The 22,277-nt window shown below is 33.5% G+C and overlaps 3 protein-coding genes and 1 pseudogene across 4 annotated transcripts; all 4 read left to right on the top strand.

The window, feature by feature from the left end:
- Nucleotides 1-673: 673 nt before the first annotated feature.
- LOC114395397 (histone H4) lies at nt 674-1,250 on the top strand. Its single transcript, XM_028357172.1, has one exon. It carries the CDS (start codon nt 745-747, stop codon nt 1,054-1,056), a length of 312 nt encoding a protein of 103 aa, XP_028212973.1. The 5' UTR covers nt 674-744; the 3' UTR covers nt 1,057-1,250.
- Nucleotides 1,251-5,458: 4,208 nt separating this feature from the next.
- LOC114396304 lies at nt 5,459-6,905 on the top strand (annotated as a pseudogene). Its single transcript, XR_003663276.1, has 2 exons — nt 5,459-5,489; nt 5,699-6,905. The product of XR_003663276.1 is annotated as a non-specific phospholipase C1-like (transcript).
- Nucleotides 6,906-13,202: 6,297 nt separating this feature from the next.
- On the top strand, nt 13,203-16,903 carry LOC114397751 (calmodulin-binding receptor-like cytoplasmic kinase 2). Its single transcript, XM_028359941.1, has 6 exons — nt 13,203-13,552; nt 13,752-13,996; nt 14,163-14,328; nt 14,487-14,576; nt 14,767-15,065; nt 16,342-16,903. Exons 1-6 carry the CDS (start codon nt 13,306-13,308, stop codon nt 16,654-16,656), a joined length of 1,362 nt encoding a protein of 453 aa, XP_028215742.1. The 5' UTR covers nt 13,203-13,305; the 3' UTR covers nt 16,657-16,903.
- A 1,391-nt stretch (nt 16,904-18,294) lies between these two features.
- LOC114396538 (non-specific phospholipase C1-like) lies at nt 18,295-22,171 on the top strand. Its single transcript, XM_028358569.1, has 3 exons — nt 18,295-19,626; nt 20,733-20,909; nt 21,488-22,171. The coding sequence occupies exons 1-3, from the start codon at nt 18,528-18,530 to the stop codon at nt 21,805-21,807; spliced, it is 1,596 nt and encodes a 531-aa protein (XP_028214370.1). The 5' UTR covers nt 18,295-18,527; the 3' UTR covers nt 21,808-22,171.
- Nucleotides 22,172-22,277: the final 106 nt, after the last annotated feature.

The following is a 22,277-nucleotide window of genomic DNA, read 5'->3' as shown; positions in this document are numbered from 1 at the left end:
AAAATTTAAACTTAAGTATCGTGATATATTTGATTGACATTTTTATGTGTGCTTTAAATGTTAAGAATCTAATAAATAATATTTTACTTTAGTTTTTAATGTTATAAAATTATAGTATCATATTTATGTATTGTATTATTTTATTAAAATCGATTTAATTACTGATTAATTATTGCTGAACCAATGAACTTTGAATTATTGTCACGGTCAATTTAATGATCAATCCAAACTCAAAAACATTAATATTCCTATAAAATTCATTTATTTGAATTGATTATAAGATTAATTCTCCGTGCTTTAGCTTCATATGTTAGAACTTATTAGTTATAAGATTAATCCTCCCTGCTTTAGCTTATGCTAGAACTTAGAAGATGCTATGATATGGGGTGTTAGCTTCATATTGTTTAATTCCGGTCTATCACATTAAAAAGAAAGAAAATAAAAGAGCAGCATCCATGAAAACTCGAAAAAGTGAAGGAAATCCCGATCCGAACACTCCCTTTAAAACGATATCTGGCCATTGAAATCTATCTATCGACGTTCCATAATTGTCCAATTATTAGTCCACGGATCGCAAACCTGAACCGTCGATTAAGCGAAAAATCCAACGACAGAAATCAAAATTCAAAACACGCTGGCTTCCTCTCCCCGCTTCGATAAATACCCCAATCTCCCTCTTCTTCTTCAATTCAAACCAAAATCCCAAATCCTCAAATTCGATTTGTATCAAATTTTCTTCACAAAATGTCTGGTCGTGGGAAAGGTGGCAAGGGTTTGGGAAAGGGAGGTGCCAAGAGGCACAGAAAAGTTCTTCGTGATAACATTCAAGGTATCACGAAACCTGCGATTCGTAGGTTAGCGAGAAGAGGTGGCGTTAAGAGGATCAGTGGTTTGATCTATGAGGAAACCAGAGGAGTTCTGAAGATTTTCTTGGAGAACGTGATTCGAGATGCTGTGACCTACACCGAGCACGCTAGGAGGAAGACGGTGACTGCCATGGATGTGGTTTATGCGCTCAAGAGGCAGGGAAGGACCCTCTACGGTTTTGGAGGCTAAAGAATTTAACCCTTCTTTTCTGGGTTGCAGGATAAGACATTGGTTCTTTTGAATTTGCGTGGTGTTTTAGTTTAGGTTTGTTATGTATCATACGAATCTCTGGTTTGCATAGAAAATATTTCATTTGAAATTTAAATGGAGTATCGTTTCTGTTAGGCATATTATTTCGGCTAAATTAGTTTTTTTTTCTTCTATTCTATTTTATTATTTAGGTGTAATTTGTTTTTTTTTTTTTGTTTTGAGATTCAAATGATGATTTAAAATTATTTAAAGATAAATTTGAATTGTCACAATATCTAATTTTTTTATAATTTGAACTTAATGATTAAATTGAATTGATTTAAAAAATTAAAAAAATAAATTAAGTCTAAAAAATAAATTAATGGATTAAATAATTAATTTTATCTAATATTTCGCAAAGATTTGTTCTACTCAATGTTTAATGTGTTGTGAATATTTTTGCATTGGATTATTTACCTTAGGAAATCGCTCTAGTTAGTTAGTATTGAACACAGATGGAAAAGTACCTAAAACGATTGTGTTCCGCATAATTGATCATTTTTTTTATTAATGTTGTTAATCAACATTAATTGAAATTTGTGATTAGAAATTATGTTAACATTTTTGTTCCACATATGTTTTATTTTTTTCAATTGTATCTAATATTTTTTCTTTTTTTATATTAGTTTTATCTATTTTTGTTAATGTTAATTGAAATATATGAGTAGATAAAATTGTTTTGATATTTTTGTTAAATATTAAATAAAAAATTAACAATTGACTATATGAAAAGATAATAATAGTTTTTTTAATGTTTAACTCTTATTTTATTATTGTTAACACTTAAAGTATAATTTTTTATTGTGACATTATATCAAAAATCTAATCATTAAAATTAAATATTTCAAAAAAAAGAAATTAAAAACAAAAATGCTGGAATAAAACATTAAAATTTGAAAAAAAAAGACTATAGTTAATTAATAGATGTTGCTATGAACATATCTAACAAAAATAACAACCAAGCAACTCAACACACCAAAAAATTGAACGAAAAAAAGAAAGAAAGAAGGATGTTAATAATGAGTTCACGTTCAATAAAAAGAAAGAACAATGTTAATATATACATACCAACAATGAGTTTACTTTCAATAAAAAGTTGAGTTTATGCCTAATTAGAGAAAAAAAAAGAAAGAGTATTAAATATTTTTAGGTTGAAAATTGTATCATGTCTTTTATGAAGATAAGAGGAAGAAGATGTGGATACTTAAGATATAAATTTTCATTAAAAATAATGTGATTAACATGTGTTTATTTTCTATTAAATTTTTAAATGATGTTTAAGAGGAAGAGATCTCAGTATAATGTAAGCTAAAGAATTAAATGGTTTTTTGTAGGATGCAAAAAATAAGGGGTGTCAAATGTAATTTTTTTTAAAAAAAACATAGGCGTACCAGTGTGAGGGAGAAGATGAAATATTTTAGATATAAATTTTCATTAAAAGTCATGTGACCAACACGTGTCTATTTTCTGTTGTTAAACGATGTTTAGGAGGAAAGGAATCTGAGTGTAATGTTAGCTAAACAATTAAGGGAATTTTTGTAGGATGCAAAAAATAAGAGGTGTTGGGTGTCATTTAAAAAAAAAAACACAGGGGATGTGAGTGTGAAAAAGAGAAAATGATATTATTTTAGATATAAATTTTAATTAAAAGTATCTGATCAACATGTGCCTATTTTCTGTTAGATTGTTAAATGATGTTTAGGAGAGAGGGGACTCACTATAATGTGAGCTAAAAAATTAAGGGGTTTGCAGGGTGAAAAAAATGAAAAGTGTCGAGTGCAATCCGGAAAAAAAAAAAAACGCAGGAGAATGCAAATATAATTTAATCTAAATATTATTAGCATCAATTTTAATTAATCAATCATGTTTAAGCCAGGGACTAAATAATTTATACTACAATCTACTAAAGAGATCATTTTTTCTAAGCTCCTTTTGCTTTTGAATTCTATCATTGGAAAACAAGTATCATTATGTGCTCTCCATAAATATTGAAAGGTGTTTTTCGTAGGTACAAATGGGGAAAACCGCGTCCTGTGTGGTAGAAAAGTGAAATGGTGGTCATGGACTGGGCTATGTCCTCTGTGGTAGAAAAGTGAAATGGTGGCCATGGACCGGGCTATTCTCATTTCTGGATTTGGATGTTTTTGGCTGCTATAAGTTTGTGTCTCAACCCAAAGGTTTTCAAGTGAACTGAGTATCAAAATTCTGTTTATGCTTGCTTGACAGACTCCTTTGAAACCAAATTTGAATTCTAAGTGTTTACTCCAGCATCTTCTCTGCTAGAATGCCCAAATGATTTCCCATCAGTCCCTTTTATTCATGTAGAAGCATTTATTTGTTTATTTTAGAAGCTAAAACTCCAGCTCTTAGGCATGAAATTAATGTCTTCAAAGCCTAGGTGTTGAAACGTTTGAGTGTTGAATTGCACGAGAACTTAAAGTGCTGGGATTTCTACAAAATACAATAAGAAAATGATAGAACAACTTCACAATATCGTCGTTGAATGCATTGCCTTTCCCATCAGCAATATTTGATTTACAAAGTCGTTTGGCCCCTAAGACTAAATTGAATAATGGCTCTCTTAGATCAGTCAAAATAGCTAAAAGTCTAACCAAAGCGATTCCATTATCCCCAAATGTTACGTTTAAAGTTATTGTGGAATGGAAGCATACTCTCTAATATATTCATTCATTATAATATAATATGTGCTCTTAGTTAAAATTTATTAAAAAAATATAAAATTATAAGTGAAGATTGATTAAATAAGAAATGAGATCTAAGAATAATATTTTTAATTTTTAATAATTTTAACTAATAATTAAAAGGGTATTTGAAAGAATATGGTAACAAATATATTATTAGCAATAACATTTGTCTTGTATAAATAAATTAGATATTTTGCCTTAATTATAGAAAGGGAAAACATTGAAATGATGCTTAGGGTTCACACATGGTCTTTCTCAAATTGGTAGGGAGAAGTCATTTATTCGTAAACTGATAACCGACAGTCACTTGAAATGGAATTTGAGTGATTTTGTTTTTTGTTTTTTTATAAATCAAAACCAAACATCAATAATTGTTGTTTGAATGAAGTAAGATAAAGTTTTATATCTAACTAATTTCAAATCCTCACCCATTTTCTCATAGTAAGGTAAATACAAGTTGTTTGAAATTTGAATAAAAGACTTGTCCAATTTTGGATTCAAACGCCATCCTTATTTGGCAAGTATTATAATTCTAATTAAAAAATAACTGTCAGCGGTTACTTTTGTTGAATGACATTTTTTATGTATATCTCATTCTTTTCTTATGGTTTTAGGGCTTTTTGTTGGATGGCATTTTTTTTTTGGAATAGCTATTATATTTTCACATCCAAAAATTTTAAATATCCAATTATTTTTTCTCTCTTTTATTATTACCTTACATTATCAACAATTTATCTATTTTTTCTTTCTTTTTCTTTGAAGTTGCAAATGTAAATTTTAAGGGTTCCCTAAATTAACAATTATAAGAAATCAACAAGATCTTGACATCTATGATTCTCATAAATAATAAATAAGCAATGCGTGTCTTTCTCCATACTCATACTTCTCTCTGGTGCACTTTGATTTCTTGAAAGATGAGAGAAATATGATTTTATTTCCTTGACTATTCTTTTTGTCTCTTTACGTTTCTGTGATGACTAGGGTTAGAGAGAACACTTTTCTGTAAGGAAGTAGACCTTATTTCATATTAGTGAGTATTAACCTTTTTTATAACTACTACTCCCATCAAGCATGAGTTATCTCTAGAAGCTTCTTTTATTTAACCCAATTATAATTTAATCCTTAATTATTAATTATTTATTTATTAGTTATACATAAGTCACATGCCTATCTCATATGAGACATTAATTCTAACATTTTCCCACTTGACTCATGTGATATTACCAAATATTATGAATTAAATAAATAAATAGATTAAACTAACATAATACACATTAAAATGACTAAACCTTTCTATACATTGGATACATTATAATTTCATGATTATAAATAAGAACCAATTCGAGTCATGACAGTTGTACATCACTTAATCAACATAGCTTCTTCCATGAACTACAAATTAGTCTTCTCCTTAATATGAGCATTAGTTAAAAGTACATAATTGGTCCAACATACTGTCTTTATTCATAACAAAATCTGTTAACAATATTCTAATACAAATATGCATGCAAACATAAAGAACATGTAATAAAAAACATATCATAAATGAGCTCAGAGTGTTAATAAAATGCATAAGTTAAATTACACTTAATGATCATCAATAACAATAATACTCATACTTTCAACATGCTCTATAAATGTCTTGGGCGATAATCCCTTTGTCAAAGGGTAAGTTATCATAAGGTTTGTACTAATATGTTCTATTGACATTCTTTGTTTCTGAACTTCTTCCTTTACGACAAAATACTTTAATTTCACATGCTTAGCACTCTTAGAGTACTTGTCGTTCTTAGAAAAAAAATACTATTGCAGAGTTATCACAATACATTTTCAGTGGCCTAACAATACTGTTGAAAATTCCAAGTCCTGAAATAAAGTTCCGCAACCAATTAGCCTAAATTATATTGCGGGGCCGATCAAAACCATAGTGGTGATAGTGATGGAGAACCGCTCCTTCGACCACGTCCTCGGCTGGCTCAAATCCTCCCGGCCCGACATCGACGGTCTCACCGGCAGCGAATCCAACCCTCTCTCCGTCTCCTCCCCCTCCTCCGCCACAATCCCCTTCACTGACGACACCCTCTTCATCGACGCCGACCCCGGCCACTCCTTCTAGGTCATTCGCGAACAAATCTTCGGTTCCAACGACACCTCTGCAGTCCCTCCCCCAATGAACGGCTTCGCCCAGCAAGCCGAGTCAATCCTCCTGGGCATGTCCAAAACCGTCATGAGCGGTTTCAAACCCCACACCCTCCCCGTCTACACTGCTCTTGCAAACCAATTCGGTTTATTTGACAAATGGTTCGCCTCCGTTCCTGCTTCCACCCAGCCCAACCGGTTCTACATCCACTCCGCCACCTCTCACGGCGCCATGAGCAACGTCCGCAAGGACCTCATCCACGACTTTCCCCAGAAAACCATCTTCGACTCCCTCAACGAGAACGGTCTCTCCTTCGGCGTCTACTACCAGAACATCCCCGCCACGCTCTTCTTCAAGAGCCTGCGCAAGCTCAAGAATGCGGTAAAGTTCCACGACTACGCCTTGAAGTTCAAGAAGCACGCCGAGAAGGGGAAGCTTCCGAACTACGTGGTGGTGGAGCAGAGGTACTTCGATGTGGAGGTTTTTCCGGCGAACGATGACCACCCCTCGCATGACGTGGCGGCCGGGCAGATGTTCGTGAAGGAGGTGTACGAGGTTTTGAGGAAGAGTCCGCAGTGGGAGGAGATGGCGGTGCTGATTACTTACGATGAGCATGGTGGGTTTTATGATCATGTGGCGACGCCGGTGGAAGGGGTGCCTAACCCCGATGGGATCGTTGGGCCCCACCCTTATTACTTTCGGTTTGATAGGTTGGGGGTGAGGGTGCCCACGTTTATTATCTCGCCTTGGATCGACAAGGGTACTGGTATGTGCTCTAAAGTTTTCAGCTTTTTCAGGTTGTGTTGGTTAACTGAGATTCGAGATGATTTGGGTTTTGTTTGGTTTGTTTTGTTTCTTTGAAAATTTAGAAGATTATTTCTAACACAAGTGTTTTAAAAACCAAAAAACCGAAGCAGGTGGGAGATGGTTTTTCATCCTCTTCTTGAAATGCTTTGTCTTCTTTTTCGTTTTGATGGTTTGGGATGACTTCTGTTTTGGTTTTTCATCCAAGTCCTGAAATAAAGTTCCGCAACCAATTAGCCTGAATTGTAGTCTCAAAACATGCTACAAATTCAACTTTCATGGTAGATGCAACAACAACTGATTGCTTTGCACTTTTCCATGATACTGCTCCTCTGGCTAAGAGAAATACATAGCTAAGAGTGAATTTTCTTGTATCCACATATTCAACAAAGTCTGAGTCTGAATACCCAATCACCTCAAGGTGATCAGACCTCCTATATGTAAGCATGTGATATTTCGTTCCCTGTAAGTATCTCAGAACTTTCTTTGCAGCTTTCCAATGTTCCATTCCCGGATTACTTTGATATCTTCCTAACATTCCAGTTCCAAAGCTTATGTCAAGTCGAGTACAAATGTAAGCATACATAATACTCCCAACAACTGATGCATATGGAATTGCTTCCCTTTGTTTTCGTTCCAGTTCATTTCTAGGATATTGTGTGAGACTAAATTTGTCTCTTTATGAATTGGAATGGGTGATGCTGAGCATTTTTCCATCCTGAATCTCTCTAGTACTTTATTGATATATGCTTTCTAAGACAAGCCTAACAATCCTTGTGATCTATTTCAGAATATTTCTATCCTTATCACCTAGCTTGCCTCACCCATATTTTTTTTATTTCAAAGTTGCTAGAGAGAAACTTCTTAGTCTCATGAAGAAGACCAAGATCATTAGTTGCAAGCAATATATAATCAACTTACAGAATTAGAAAAATAACCTTACTCACACTAACCTTCAAATAATACACTGATCAATAATATTTTCCTTAAATCCAAAGGAAACAATGGTATCATTAAATTTTAAATATCATTGGCGGGAAGCTTGCTTAAGACCGTATATTAATTTCTTTAATTTGCACACCATGTGTTCCTTTCCTTTAACTGAGAACCCCATTGGTTGGTTTATATAAACATTCTCCTCTAAATTTTCATTAAGAAAGATAGTTTTCACATCCATATGATGTAACTCCAAGTCATAATGGGCTATTAATGTCATGATAATCCTGAAAGAATTTCGTGAGACTGGTGAAAATGTCTCTTTATAATCAATGCCATCTTTTTAAGTAAATCCCTTAGCAATAGGTCTAGCCTTGTAATGTTTAAGGTTTTCATGAAAGTCACGTTTAGTCTTGAAGACCCACCTACAATCAACTCTCTTTCAATGCTTTGGCAATTCTACAAGGTCCCAAACACTATTATGTTCCATGAAATTTATCTCTTCTTTCATGGCATTTAACCACTTCTAAGAATTATCACAACTTACAGCTTATGAAAATGAAACTGGATCATTATCATTAATGCTTAAGTTTGTTTCTGTTTTTGTTTCATGTAGGTATACCACATAGTCATTCGAAATAGCTGGTCTCCTTTCTTTTTGAGACCTCCTTAATGTTACTTCTTGTGGTTCTTCCATAATAGGTTCATTATGTATCATGAACTCATTATTGTATTGCTCTTATTCATTATTGTTTGGAACAACTAAAAAACAATCACCTTACTGCTAGAGGCACAAGCTAAAGGGGCTTGCACTCTAACTTCTTTAATTTTCACATCTCATGGAACTGTTCTCCTGCTGATTTCACCATTTTAAATGAACCTTACATTTCCAGTTTCGATAATCTCATACTATGATTAGGATAGTAAAACATATACATACCCCTTTGACTTTTCTGGATAACCAATTAAATATCCATTGATTGTTCTTGCATCCAATTTTTTTTCTTGTGGATTATAAACCCTTATTTCTGCTTGGCAACCCTAAACATGCAGGTGTCTTATACTAGGTGTCTTATTCGTCCATAGTTCAAAAACTGTCTTTGGAACTGCCTTACTAGGAATCCTATTCAACAAATACATGACAATTTTTAAGGCATACATCCACAAAGATACGGTTAAAGTTGAATTGCTTAACATACTTTTAATCATATCCATTAAAGTTGTATTACGCCTTTTCTGATACACCATTTTGTTATGGTGTACTAGGCATTGTGTTTGTGCACAAATGTCACGTTTCTAAAGGAGTTTAACAAATAGACCTGGGTGTTTCCCAGTTTCATCGTATCTTCTGTAATACTCACCACATTTATTAGACCTAACAACTTTTACCTTTTTGTCTAATTGTCTTTCTACTTCATTCAAGTAAATTTCTAAGGCATCCATTGCTTGAGATTTCTCATGCAGTAAGTAGACATAATCGTAATGTGAATAATCATCAATAAAGGTGATAAAGTATCTTTCCTTTTCAAAAGAATTAACATCAAAAGGTCCACAAATATCAATACGCACAATTTCAAGAAACTAAGTGCTTCTTGTAGCTTCTTTCTTTGTATGTTTTGTTTGTTTTTCCTTAATATAATCCACACAAATATTTAAATCCGTAAAATCTAGATCAGAAAGAATTTCATTCTTTATTAATCTTTCCATCCTTTCTCTAGAATTTTGACCTAAACATTTATACCACAAGAAAGCATATCGTTCATTCACTAAACGTAGTTTAGTGAAACATTATGATGCAGAGTTAAAACTGTTTCAACATACAAGCCATCTAATTTATATACACCATCTCAAAGAACACCAATAGCAATGAGAAGATTATGCTTAAATAAACTGAAACATCCATTACCAAAATTAAAAGAGTATCCTGTAACATCAAGTCTAGATAATGAAACTAAATTCTTAAATAAACTAGGTACATAAAGAGTTTTCAGTAAATCTAAACGATGTCCAGTGTCGAGTTTTAAACGATAAGTCCCGACTGCTTCCACAGAGCTTTCACTCTATTCCCCACGAAGACGAACTTCTCATTTCAACTTATGGTTTGGATGGTAAGGAATCCTTGCATAGTATTAGAAACATGAGTCTTATATCCATAATCAATCCATCATGTATTATAGGGAACTTTAATTAAGTTTGATTCAAAACATACATGAGCATTAAGCTCACATTTCTTTTTGAACCAAGACTTACGCTTTGGGAAATCTGTCTGGAAGTGTCCAGATTTCCCACAAAAATGACAATTATTGCTCTTTGATGCATTCTTCTGGATTTGCACAAGACTTTCATTGATCTTTAATGGCCCTTTTCCTTTATCATGTTTCTTCACAATTTTTTTCTAGCTCCTTGATTCCCTTGGTGGCTTACATATTGGTCTGAGTGACTGTCTTGATTCTTAAGTCTCGTTTCTTTCGGAACTAACATACCGTGCAATTCATGCATATTCCATTTATTTTTCATGGTATTATAGCTCATTTAGAACGGACCATACTCAGATGGTAATGAGTTTAGAATAAACTGAACAAGGATGTTCTCATTCACAGTCATTCCCAAGGTATTAAGTCTTGTTGCAATGTTTATCATCTTAATGACATGTTCATGCATAGTACGTGAACCATCAAACTTCATGGTGGTCAGCATACTCATTTATGTCCCAACAAAAGACTTATCAGCTATTTGAGAGCGCTCTCTCACTAACCCCATAAAATCTTTAGCACTATCGATCTTAGGGAGAGTTGTTTTGATATTGTCTTCAACATTCATTCTCATGAATATTAAGATGAGTCTATTAGATCTTTCCCAAGCTTTATAATGGGCTTTAGATTCATTGCTACTAGCATTAGTAATAGTAGCAAGCTTTTCTTCCAATATAGCAAGATCAAGATCCAATACACCGAGGTTAAATTGGACTTGCTCATTTCAGTTAGGGAAGTTAAGCCCATTAAAAATTGACATAGGTGATACATGAGAATTCAGTAAATTGAGAACATGTACTACATAATAAAATTCACATAAGCGTTTTGAGACATAAAACACATGTTATACATATAATTCATTCAGATAACGATCAATGTATATTGATGCTCTCCTTTGGGTGATACACCAACACACAACATACAAACATAAAGATGCTAATAAAATTCTTAACATTATTTGGAAATTAAATATGCACCAATTAGTAGTACAAACCAATAATCATATAATTTAGCATCCATTATTCTATGAGTAATTGAAATAATTATTAATTTAGAATTAAATAACCTTATAGATTTGGTCACTTTGGTGATTAACAAATCCATCATACACTTAATTCCAACCGAATATACGACATGCATATACTTATTGCTATTAACAATTCATAATCATTTTATTAACTTCATTCTAGGCCAAATAAATACTACATTCACATTATAACCAATAAAATAATAAAAATCCAATCACATTACTGCTACCAACAATTTTCAAGCATTTATGTTAATTTAATTGTAGGACATAAACTTTCAATCCTTTAATCATGTTTGATAATAATATTGAAAAAAAAAATTAACACTTGGGATTGAGAATAGCAAAAAGTTGGTTGGAACAACAATTCTAGAGAATTCATTTCAATTGAGATAAAAAAGGCACATACCAGCCTAAATAGTACTTTTGCTTTTCATGAATTTGTGAAGTAATCAAGCAAACAATACAAAATTAATTTCTTTCTCCAATATTATATTTTCTTGGAAAAAAATCAACAATCTCCCTTTTATATTTTTTATACAAAATATCATATTTACAAGGGGAAAAAATAAAATCTACCACATGTAAATTTTAAGGGTTTCTTAGATTAACAATTATAAGAAACTATTAGGATCTTGAAACCTATGATTCTCATAAATAATAGATAAACAATACGTATTTTTTTATAATGAGACTTCTCTTCTATACACTTTGATTTTTTGGGAGAAGATCTTGTTTCACGTTAGTGATTATTAACTCCTTTTATAATCACTACTCTCATCAAATAATATTATTTTTTAAAAAAATTCATATTTAATTTAGTTTTTAATTATTATTTATTTATTTATTTATTCTTAGATAAATCACATCTCTCACATTTCTCCTTAGATGAGACATTAATTCTACCAGCAAAAATTATGTAAGAGAAACATTTTTTCGTGACTTATTTTTGGTGTTAGTAGTCATTTCCGTGAATGTCTTCTCCTTCGTAACTCGAAATTGTGTGACAATTTCCTGGAATAGTCAAGCATGTCTTTCTTTCCTTACAAGACAAAGGAGAAATCAAGGAATGCTCAAATTTTCTGATTGTGACGAACTGCTAGCAAACTCCTATGGTCCATCTTTATTTTCTTGGGTCCCAATTTCGTTGTAAATACAGTTTGCTTTTTGAAAAAAATATATAAACATCACAAATAATATAAATTTTTGTTTCTTCATAAAATATTTTCACTTTAAATTTCTTAAATAATACCAAACACACTTACTAGTCTTTACCTAAAAATAAATGGCAGCCAACGCCAACCTTTTCATCAAAGTAATTATCAAATAACAATAACATAGCAATAACAATAACACAGACACGCCACTAATTCATGACCTTCTTGTACTTTTCATTCATAATTTAAATTATTTAATTAATAACTATCGCTGACCAGACCCATTTATCCGACTTTTCTGTATTCTATTTTGCCCATACGAGGGGGCACCATTTTAGCCCTCTTTAACAAAAGGACGTGTAAATTTAGTGAGTCATTCAAGGGGCCTGCAACTAAGACATTAATGGTTTTCTTGTAGTACTGCCAATTTTTTTTCCCATCTATTATTTCTTTCTTTTTTTTCTCTTTTGTCTTTCCTCTTCTAAGTATTTAGGAAGTCAAAGACTAATATTTTTCCTCTTCCAGGACATGTGAATTAATTCCGTGATCATATTCTCAAGAAATATAGTTATCTTATCTATTATATCTTACCATGTTAGTTATTTATCTCTTGTGTCTCAAATTATATGTTTCTTTAAACATTTTAATTTATTTCAAAGTATTATTCGCTTCAAAACATAAAGAAAACATTGATTTTTTTAACAATATTCCCATTCATTAATACCTCATCTAAATACTTAAATAGATTCACAATTACAAAACAACTTCATCACAATGAATTATAATTAACTTTAATATTAAAATGTTACACTTGCAGTGGTTTGTAACATTAGTGTAACATTTCTCATCTCAAAAACAAAGTCTAGAAAGAACTGTTTATAACATTTTGTGCAGTATGAACCTAGGAAAGCGCGTGTGACTAAGACTGGCACATTGTGGTCCAACTCCAGCAAGCCATGGACTTGGAATGGTTTGAATGTTTTGTTATTTTCCTGGCAGCTGATCCTTTGAGTCGTGGGACATAACGAATATGACTTTTATTTATTTATAAAAAAAATTGCAAGTTCAAGGAGACAAATAGAATACACGAAAATGGAAGCAACTGAGATCATCTTCCTTTTATTTTTTGGTTAAAAGAGATGATATGGAATAGCATTAGCTTCTGCAAATGAAGAAAACACCAGCCCCCAGTTTGCATCAGTCTAACCAAAGACAAAAGAATGTTGGATTCCAAGATAGAGGTGCAGCCAATGGCACACAGAGTCACAGTGTTCAGAACCATTCTGCTCTGACATATTTCAAGTCTTCCTTCAAGAAATTTTTTACATTGTTTCTCTCTGGGAAGAGAAAAACAGATTCAGAAGCTGCTGAAAGTGATGACCGAAAGAATACACACAAAGTTAGAGGGGTATCATGTAAGTTTGATGAATAATGACATGCGTTTTCTTTTCTGCCAATTGATGATGTTCAATGATTTCATTGTGTTTGTTTTTTTTTTAATCAGTGATTTTGTGTTTGTTTATAGTACTCTTTATGTATAAATGCTTTTGGGGGTATTTATCTTAGTGCACAATCATGTGTTTTTGCAAAACTAAAATTTATTGGAATTTGCAGCTTCCACAGATGTATCATCTGATAGTTCCAAGAGTTCATCAAAAAGGGTGTCTTCTCATTCCTCTGCATCATCTGGCCCTACAAGAAGTAGTCAGCTTGGAATGGGAAATTTCACCTTTGAGGAAATCTACAAGGCAACGGCAAAGTTCTCTCTTGATAATAAGATTGGGGAAGGTGCGTTTGGAACAGTGTATAAGGGAAAGCTTAATGATGGATCCCTTGTGGCTGTAAAGCGTGCCAAGAAGGTATAATAATCATCTTTTGATTATTTCACATCTCTAGAATTGTTCAATTGTGCTTTAAGTTGATGTAAGAGAAGCAGGTTCATCATATATAAGCCTGATCATGTATGACTTTTTTAGTTTTATTACTTTTTATTGATGAGCCTGATGTAGTGAAGTTTCTTGGCAGGATTTACCAAACAATAACTTAGCTGAGTTCAAGAATGAAATAAACACCTTGTCAAAAATTGAGCACATTAACCTTGTAAAGTGGTATGGATATTTGGAGCATGGACATGAAAAAATTATTGTTGTTGAATATGTTAGTAATGGAACTCTTCGGGAACATTTAGATGGTAAGTCCAGGGTTATAACGGAACTCTGTCTAATGGTCTTAGGAATCCCTCATAGTCTATATATTTGGTCTATAAAGAAGTTATCAAATACATCAACTTTATAGTCAGTTTCTATAGCCTATATTGACATAAACAGAAATTGGCACTTATTAATGCAGGTATTCGGGGAGATGTACTAGAAATTGGTGAGCGTCTAGACATAGCAATTGATATAGCTCATGCAATTACTTACCTTCATATGTACACAGGTATGTGTCCTTAGAATTAGATTACAAAACAAAGAAATATGTAACAACAAATTTGGATTGCTTAATTATTGCATTACGTTTACATGTATTCATGCATGCTATTTGCAAAGTTTGATAAAGTAATCTTACAACAATCTTTAGTCTTATTTGTGCTCTTAATGACTGAATGTATGTGTTGTTTGATTGACAGATCATCCAATTATTCATAGAGACATCAAAGCATCAAATATCTTAATCACTGATAAACTAAGGGCCAAAGTGGCAGACTTTGGTTTTGCTCGGTTGGGACCAGAAGACCCTGGTGCAACCCATATTTCAACTCAAATTAAAGGAACTGCTGGCTACATGGATCCTGATTACATGCGAACTCAACATCTCTCTGAAAAGAGCGATGTTTATTCCTTTGGCGTGTTGCTTGTTGAAATGATGACAGGAAGACATCCAATTGAACCACAGAGACCTCTCAGTGAGAGAGTTACAATTAAATGGGTAAAAGTTGGTCCAATCCATCAAATAGATTGCAAAGAAACAAGTATTTTTACTCCATGAGAACATGCATCATTTTAGAATAAATTGTGCTTGATTCAATCATATCCCAGACAAAATATAGAAAACATGAAGACATTTTTGTGCCGCATCCTAGTATTCTAAGCATACACATTGTGGTTTGTAGATTATTCAATAAATAGATATTACATTTTCTGATTGACATTTAGTTTTCTTCTTGTTTTGAAGTATGTAGTAAGTAGCTAAACTGTCCCAGGAGTCATTTTGAACTATTAAAAGCATTGTTGCCTCTGTTTGTAAGTGTACATAATTAACTAAAAGGCCATGGGGATAAACTAACCTAATGCCAAAGAAGTTGAATTTAGTATCTTTGTTCCCAGCAGATTTCTTATCAGAGAATTCGGAAACTAGTGATAGCAATAAGTTGCTAGTATTACCTTATTACTAGATGTTGTTTGATAATTATTCTCTTCATGAAAGTTTAAGTCTCAAGTTTAGTTCTACAGAACTTATCTAGTTTTACGTCCTACTTTGGAGTCATTGATTAAACAATTGGACACTGGCCATGACTGGATATATCTTTCTCTCATAACACTTGTAAGTCGTCAAGGCAAGTAGAAGATTAAGCAATTAAAAGCTTATTATGGACAGTAATAGGCTGATAGGATATTATTGGATTTCTGAAAACAAGGAAATGCAGGAAGGATAATTAAATATTCTTTGCCTAATTTCCAACTCCTTAGTTCATTAACCATAATCTTTTTAATAGAAAAATTTAATGGACTAATTCTAGCTAACCTACTAATATCAAATCAGTAATCTTGGCCAAAAAATGAACTCAGACTTATAGCATAAGGTCTCTTATAAATTCTAGTGTTGACTCAATAACTAAGTTTAATTTGATCTTCATTTTGAACCAGAATCGTTCTTGTAAAACATACAGTATCCTTAAAGACAGTCATTATCATTGAGGCAACGGAAAGAAATAATGGTTGAGCAATGTTTGTTGAACAAAAATCAAATTAGAGCCATACAATGATCCTTGCTAAATGTGATTACCTTACTTCTTGTTTCTACAAAGCTATGATATAAATTCATTTAGCAACTTGAATTACATGTGTTAATAGCATAGTATGCAAAGCATAGCATACCACTTCCTTTGTGTCTTACAATGATCATGACAATGAAAGAAGGTGAGAACTGAGAACATAGTACCCTTCAATGAACCCCAAGTTGATTTGTTTTGCATGAAATGCAGGCAATGCAGTTGTTGAAACAAGCAGAAGTTGTGATGGCCATGGATCCGAGACTGAGGAGAAATCCAGCCTCAAACAAGGCAGTACAAAAGGTTCTCAAGCTAGCTTTCCAATGCCTTGCACCAGGGAGACAACCACGACCATCTATGAAGAGTTGTGCAGAGGTTCTGTGGGAGATCCGTAAAGATTTTAGAGAAAAAGCATTTTCTCATCCTCCTCACCTTTCTGCAGATTTTCCTCAAAGAGATGGTAGGAAGAATAGGCATAAGACATATGGTATTGAAGATGGTAAAGGCTATAAATTTGTATCTGCTTAACAAAATTCACATTTGAAGTTTGTTCATTGATTGTTCTGATTGTCCACACATGTCTACTATAGATATTGTTTGTGTATTATGTTCATTACTTGAAGCTGTTAATTTCTTGAGGTTTTTCCCTCTTCCATTTTGAAATTCTCAAGGTTTTAAAATGTTGAGACTGGAAAGAATGGTTTGTTTGTGGCCCAAATGGATGAGATTACAAAAAATAAAAGGGAAAATCAGCAGCTTGAATTTCAGTGTATTCTAGTTTTGTCTTTTGTTCAGCATTTGTCGATAGCATCCTATATATGGTAGCTTGGGGTGTTTTGTAAAGTCTATTGTAAACACTAAGCAGTGAGAATTTAATTTTTTGAATGTATTTACAAAACCTAGAAAAAAATAATTTATTTTTATAAAATATTTTTTTTCTTCAAATATTCTGACTCGACTAGTCCAATCTAACACATTTATAATCGAATTGTATATGTAAATTTTTTTTTTACATAAGTCTAAGTTAATCTAACCTATAAAATTTTAATCGATTGAATAACTGAGTTTAGTGAAATTCAACCTAACCTAACATGTTAACACATCAAGGGGTACTTAAATAAGTATATTTAATCATTTACCAGTGCTAATACTTTGTTTCGTTTTACGGTTGATTTAAAGCATCAAAGTGATATACTTTATGGACATCTCAACTTCACGCGTGACAAATACATAGAAAAGACCGACCCATTAACAGAAAAAAATGATAAAATGTTTTTCTATTATTTTGCATCGTCTTCTATTAGAAAATTCTGAGAAACAAAAGTACGAGATTAATACTAGAGTTAGAAATACAATATTTTAGATAAGTGATATCAACACACATTCTTTTTATATTTGTTGAAGTTGAGCAAATAATCTATAATAATTTTGGTTACTTTTTACAATAAGTATCTCACTAATAATTATTTTCATGATTTTAGATTGATTGGTAACGTATTTTTTACACTAACAATATATAAATTAAGTTCATTGAAATTATGTAAATTTTATTAATTTAGAAATGAAAACCATCGGATTAAAAATAAAACTCATACAATTAGTAAGAACAATACCGATTTCAATAAACAAAGTGTTTAATAGTAATGCACTAGATTTACATTATTATTTAATCAAGTATTATCATTATGTAACTTCTATCATAATTCTATTAAACTTAAAAAAATTATTATAAATAATAATTTATGATTGAATAATAATATAAAAATAATATATACTAGTAAAACATAATATTTTTATAAACAAAAGCAAATTTATTGAAAAAAGAGTGTATTATTGTTATTTCTAAAATCTATCAAAACTTAGATATTTTCCTGTTTACAAAGCGACGAAACTACGGTGAGAATTTGCTTGGAAATATTTACGCACGTAAAATTTGGGTGTTTCCTAGAAAAGAGGAAGACAACGACAAGAACAAGGGATCCTTAATTTGAAAGCATATCCCATATGGCCATATCCTATTCCCTTCATTATTATTCCCGTCAACACCTCAGCTAAGTAACTTAATCTTAACTCCTTTATTACTTTAAATTATGTTTGAGAATCACCTACAAAATTAAAATTTGAAACAAAAGTAATTTTATGAATGAATCAGTGCATCCAAATTTAGTAGCCAATAAAAACAAAGATAAGAATCATTATTTGGTAGTAAAATTGTTTTCTCTTCACACTTAATTTAACAATGAATTCTTCTACATTGATACATGACACAATTCTAAGTGAAAATCAAACATGCATATATGGGAGACCCCAAACCCCGACTTTAAAAAGTAAGTAACTTTACAAACAAACTCATTGCTTCTGTGTTTTCCAATCTGATTTTCAGTTCCCCAGAGACGAAGATGTCTCTCCGGCGTGGAGTCCCTCTTTCTCTGTTGGTCCTCTTCCTCCTCCTGGTATCTCCGGCGGCGACCTTGGCCTTCCGCAAGAAGCACAAGATCCCGGGGCCGATCAAAACCATAGTGGTGATAGTGATGGAGAACCGCTCCTTCGACCACGTCCTCGGCTGGCTCAAATCCTCCCGGCCCGACATCGACGGTCTCACCGGCAGCGAATCCAACCCTCTCTCCGTCTCCTCCCCCTCCTCCGCCACAATCCCCGTCACTGACGATGCCCTCTTCATCGACGCCGACCCCGGCCACTCCTTCCAGGCCATTCGCGAGCAAATCTTCGGTTCCAACGACACCTCTGCAGTCCCTCCCCCAATGAACGGCTTCGCCCAGCAAGCCGAGTCAATCCTCCTGGGCATGTCCAAAACCGTCATGAGCGGTTTCAAACCCCATACCCTCCCCGTCTACACTGCTCTTGCAAACCAATTCGGTTTATTCGACAAATGGTTCGCCTCCGTTCCTGCTTCCACCCAGCCCAACCGGTTCTACATCCACTCCGCCACCTCTCACGGCGCCATGAGCAACGTCCGCAAGGACCTCATCCACGGCTTTCCCCAGAAAACCATCTTCGACTCCCTCAACGAGAACGGTCTCTCCTTCGGCGTCTACTACCAGAACATCCCCGCCACGCTCTTCTTCAAGAGCCTGCGCAAGCTCAAGAATGCGGTAAAGTTCCACGACTACGCCTTGAAGTTCAAGAAGCACGCCGAGAAGGGGAAGCTTCCGAACTACGTGGTGGTGGAGCAGAGGTACTTCGATGTGGAGGTTTTTCCGGCGAACGATGACCACCCCTCGCATGACGTGGCGGCCGGGCAGATGTTCGTGAAGGAGGTGTACGAGGTTTTGAGGAAGAGTCCGCAGTGGGAGGAGATGGCGGTGCTGATTACTTACGATGAGCATGGTGGGTTTTATGATCATGTGGCGACGCCGGTGGAAGGGGTGCCTAACCCCGATGGGATCGTTGGGCCCCACCCTTATTACTTTCGGTTTGATAGGTTGGGGGTGAGGGTGCCCACGTTTATTATCTCGCCTTGGATCGACAAGGGTACTGGTATGTGCTCTAAAGTTTTCAGCTTTTTCAGGTTGTGTTGGTTAACTGAGATTCGAGATGATTTGGGTTTTGTTTGGTTTGTTTTGTTTCTTTGAAAATTTAGAAGATTATTTCTAACACAAGTGTTTTAAAAACCAAAAAACCGAAGCAGGTGGGAGATGGTTTTTCATCCTCTTCTTGAAATGCTTTGTCTTCTTTTTCGTTTTGATGGTTTGGGATGAGTTCTGTTTTGGTTTTGTGGATTGACTTCGTTGAATGCGTTTTTTTTGGCTTTGTTGGGTTGAGATAGGGGATTTTGACTTGTTGCTAAGTGTGTTTTTGTTGTTGGTCTTGAAATTTTGACGCAGATTGGGTTGTTTTGTGTTGTACCTTTAGGCTTGGTTCGAGTATACTTGTGCATGAAGATGCTTACGTTTATTTGGTTGGTGTTGGAGTTTTGAGGACATTAATTAATTACTATTTGATTGCTTTTGTGGGATTTGTATTGTACATAACTTTGTTGATGTCATTTTGGGTCTTGACGTAGAGAAAATTGGCATATAGGTTGGTACTGGTAATGGAGTTTTGAGATACAAGTGTTTCTAGTTTTACATGAATCAACTCACTCTTGCACTTGATGGAGTTATGTGCATGTACCATTAACAGTATTTTTATTTATTAATGGGAAAATTTTTGTATTACTTCAAAATGATGTACTGAATTTTATGCTCCTGTGTACTTGTATAATACGCTGAAAACTAGTTTTGGTCATTGTTGTGTACACTGTAGTTCTCACTAATCAGAGAATCTAGTTAGAGCATTTATGTAGAGAATGAACAGTAAGAAAGTAGCTTATTGCTTGAAGCCAAATATGGAATATATGTGACAATGATAAGAAATATTTCTACTACATTGCAATATTTAAAAATTGCGAACAAAGGCAAATATTGGATCTCTGAAGTTCACTTTTTTGTGTCTGGTTATATGTTTTTCCTTATGTTGTTATTCCTGTTGTTGCTTCTTTTGTCCAATTTCTAAAAAATAAGTTTTAATTATTTCAGTTCATGTTTGTTGGTACCATTTTCAGCATGAGTTGGTTCTTGATTTTTTATATTTTTTATTTGCAGTGATTCATGAAGCAGAGGGGCCAACACCATATTCTCAATATGAACATTCCTCTATCCCTGCCACAGTAAAGAAGCTTTTCAATTTAAAATCCAATTTCTTGACAAAGAGAGATGCATGGGCTGGTACCTTTGAAAAGTACTTTTACATTCGAGATACTCCTCGTGATGATTGTCCAGGTTTGCATCTACTTCTTTGATTGTTACATCTAATTTCAGCATTCTTGGTACTCTGTTATGGTTGCAAAATTCTATTTCATCTGTAGTCTCTAGTCCAGGCATCCAATGCAAGCAACCTTTTCCAGACTAGACATGATTATGTGTTAAAATTTGGTCCATCATAAAAAACTAACTTCAAATTAATGTATAAATACATTTATAATACTGGTCTGCATTTTTTCTTTTGACAAACTAAAGATGAGCAATAGACTCTGAAATTTTCATCCAATGCAATAAACCTAATGTGGACACCAGTCTTAGTGCTAGGCAAGCCATGCCTGAATGCAGTCTTGGAAATTTCCTATGTCTCCCATGCTAACTGCACTAAGAAAAAACTAGTAAGTTTCCACTTTTGGCTATATCTAAAACTCAGGTTTGGAAGTATATTGAAACATCAATGGTGCACTTGTTGGTATGAAGATCCAAAAATATATAGTACACAAAGCTTTTTATCTGTCATTTTCTGTTTAGAGCCGTTTGATGCAGGTGATTTATTTATTTCCTGTATTATGTTTCTAACATTATTTCCAATTATATAGAAACTCTTCCAGACATCAAGATGCTAAGGCAACATGGACCAAGAGAAGACTCAAGTCTTTCAGAATTCCAAGTGGAATTAATCCAGCTTGCATCTCAGCTCAATGGTGATTATGTACTCAATTCCTATCCAAACATTGGTAAAACTATGACAGTGAAAGAAGCAAACAGGTACGCCGAAGACGCAGTGAAGAGGTTCCTGGAAGCTGCAAAGGCTGCTCTTAAAGCTGGGGCTAATGAGTCAGCCATTGTCACAATGAGGCCTTCCCTCACAAGCAGAGTTGCTGAGGGAGATCACCAGAAACTAGTAGAATCTTACTGATTCTTTCACTATACCGCTGTAAATATGGTATATATTTAGCATATTCACCATAATGTTTAGGAAAAAAATTACTAGTGTTCTTAGTAAAAGTACTTTCAGTTTAAGAACAATTTAGTCAGATAATTGATTAATTTTGTTCTACATGAACGATCAGTTATTGATCACCATTTTAGTGGTTGATTGTTCTTAAATTGAAAAGAATTTTACCAGTAATGATTTTATTTATGATAAATTATTCTTAAAATAGATAAACTTCTATAAATATTTATTGTATTTCCTAAATATTTGACTTCTGATACAAAACAATATGTATTACGTGTACTGTGTTGTCTTGTATGAAATGTTGTTCCTAGTTAGGAAGAAATTTACAGCTTTATTTAATTTTATGTGAACTTCTTATTCTCTAACAATCTAATAATTTATTTCCTTAAAAAATAGTCTAATGATTTACTTCTATTTTATGGATTTGT

Source organism: Glycine soja, chromosome 18 (assembly GCF_004193775.1).
Source record: "Glycine soja cultivar W05 chromosome 18, ASM419377v2, whole genome shotgun sequence".
Classification (NCBI taxonomy): Eukaryota; Viridiplantae; Streptophyta; class Magnoliopsida; order Fabales; family Fabaceae; genus Glycine; species Glycine soja.
The sequence above is the reverse complement of the archived record's forward strand: the minus strand, read 5'-3'. Positions and strand labels throughout refer to the sequence as shown.

Excerpts from the sequence above, each read along its gene's own strand:
- LOC114397751 (XM_028359941.1), top strand. The coding sequence starts at position 13,306 with ATGAAGAAAACACCAGCCCCCAGTTTGCATCAGTCTAACCAAAGACAA. Across the intron at positions 13,997-14,162 it reads CTGTAAAGCGTGCCAAGAAG|GATTTACCAAACAATAACTT; the intron begins GTATAATAATCA and ends GTTTCTTGGCAG. Across the intron at positions 14,329-14,486 it reads TCTTCGGGAACATTTAGATG|GTATTCGGGGAGATGTACTA; the intron begins GTAAGTCCAGGG and ends TTATTAATGCAG.
- LOC114396538 (XM_028358569.1), top strand. The coding sequence starts at position 18,528 with ATGTCTCTCCGGCGTGGAGTCCCTCTTTCTCTGTTGGTCCTCTTCCTC. Across the intron at positions 19,627-20,732 it reads TTGGATCGACAAGGGTACTG|TGATTCATGAAGCAGAGGGG; the intron begins GTATGTGCTCTA and ends TTTTATTTGCAG. Across the intron at positions 20,910-21,487 it reads TCCTCGTGATGATTGTCCAG|AAACTCTTCCAGACATCAAG; the intron begins GTTTGCATCTAC and ends CCAATTATATAG.
- LOC114395397 (XM_028357172.1), top strand. The coding sequence starts at position 745 with ATGTCTGGTCGTGGGAAAGGTGGCAAGGGTTTGGGAAAGGGAGGTGCC.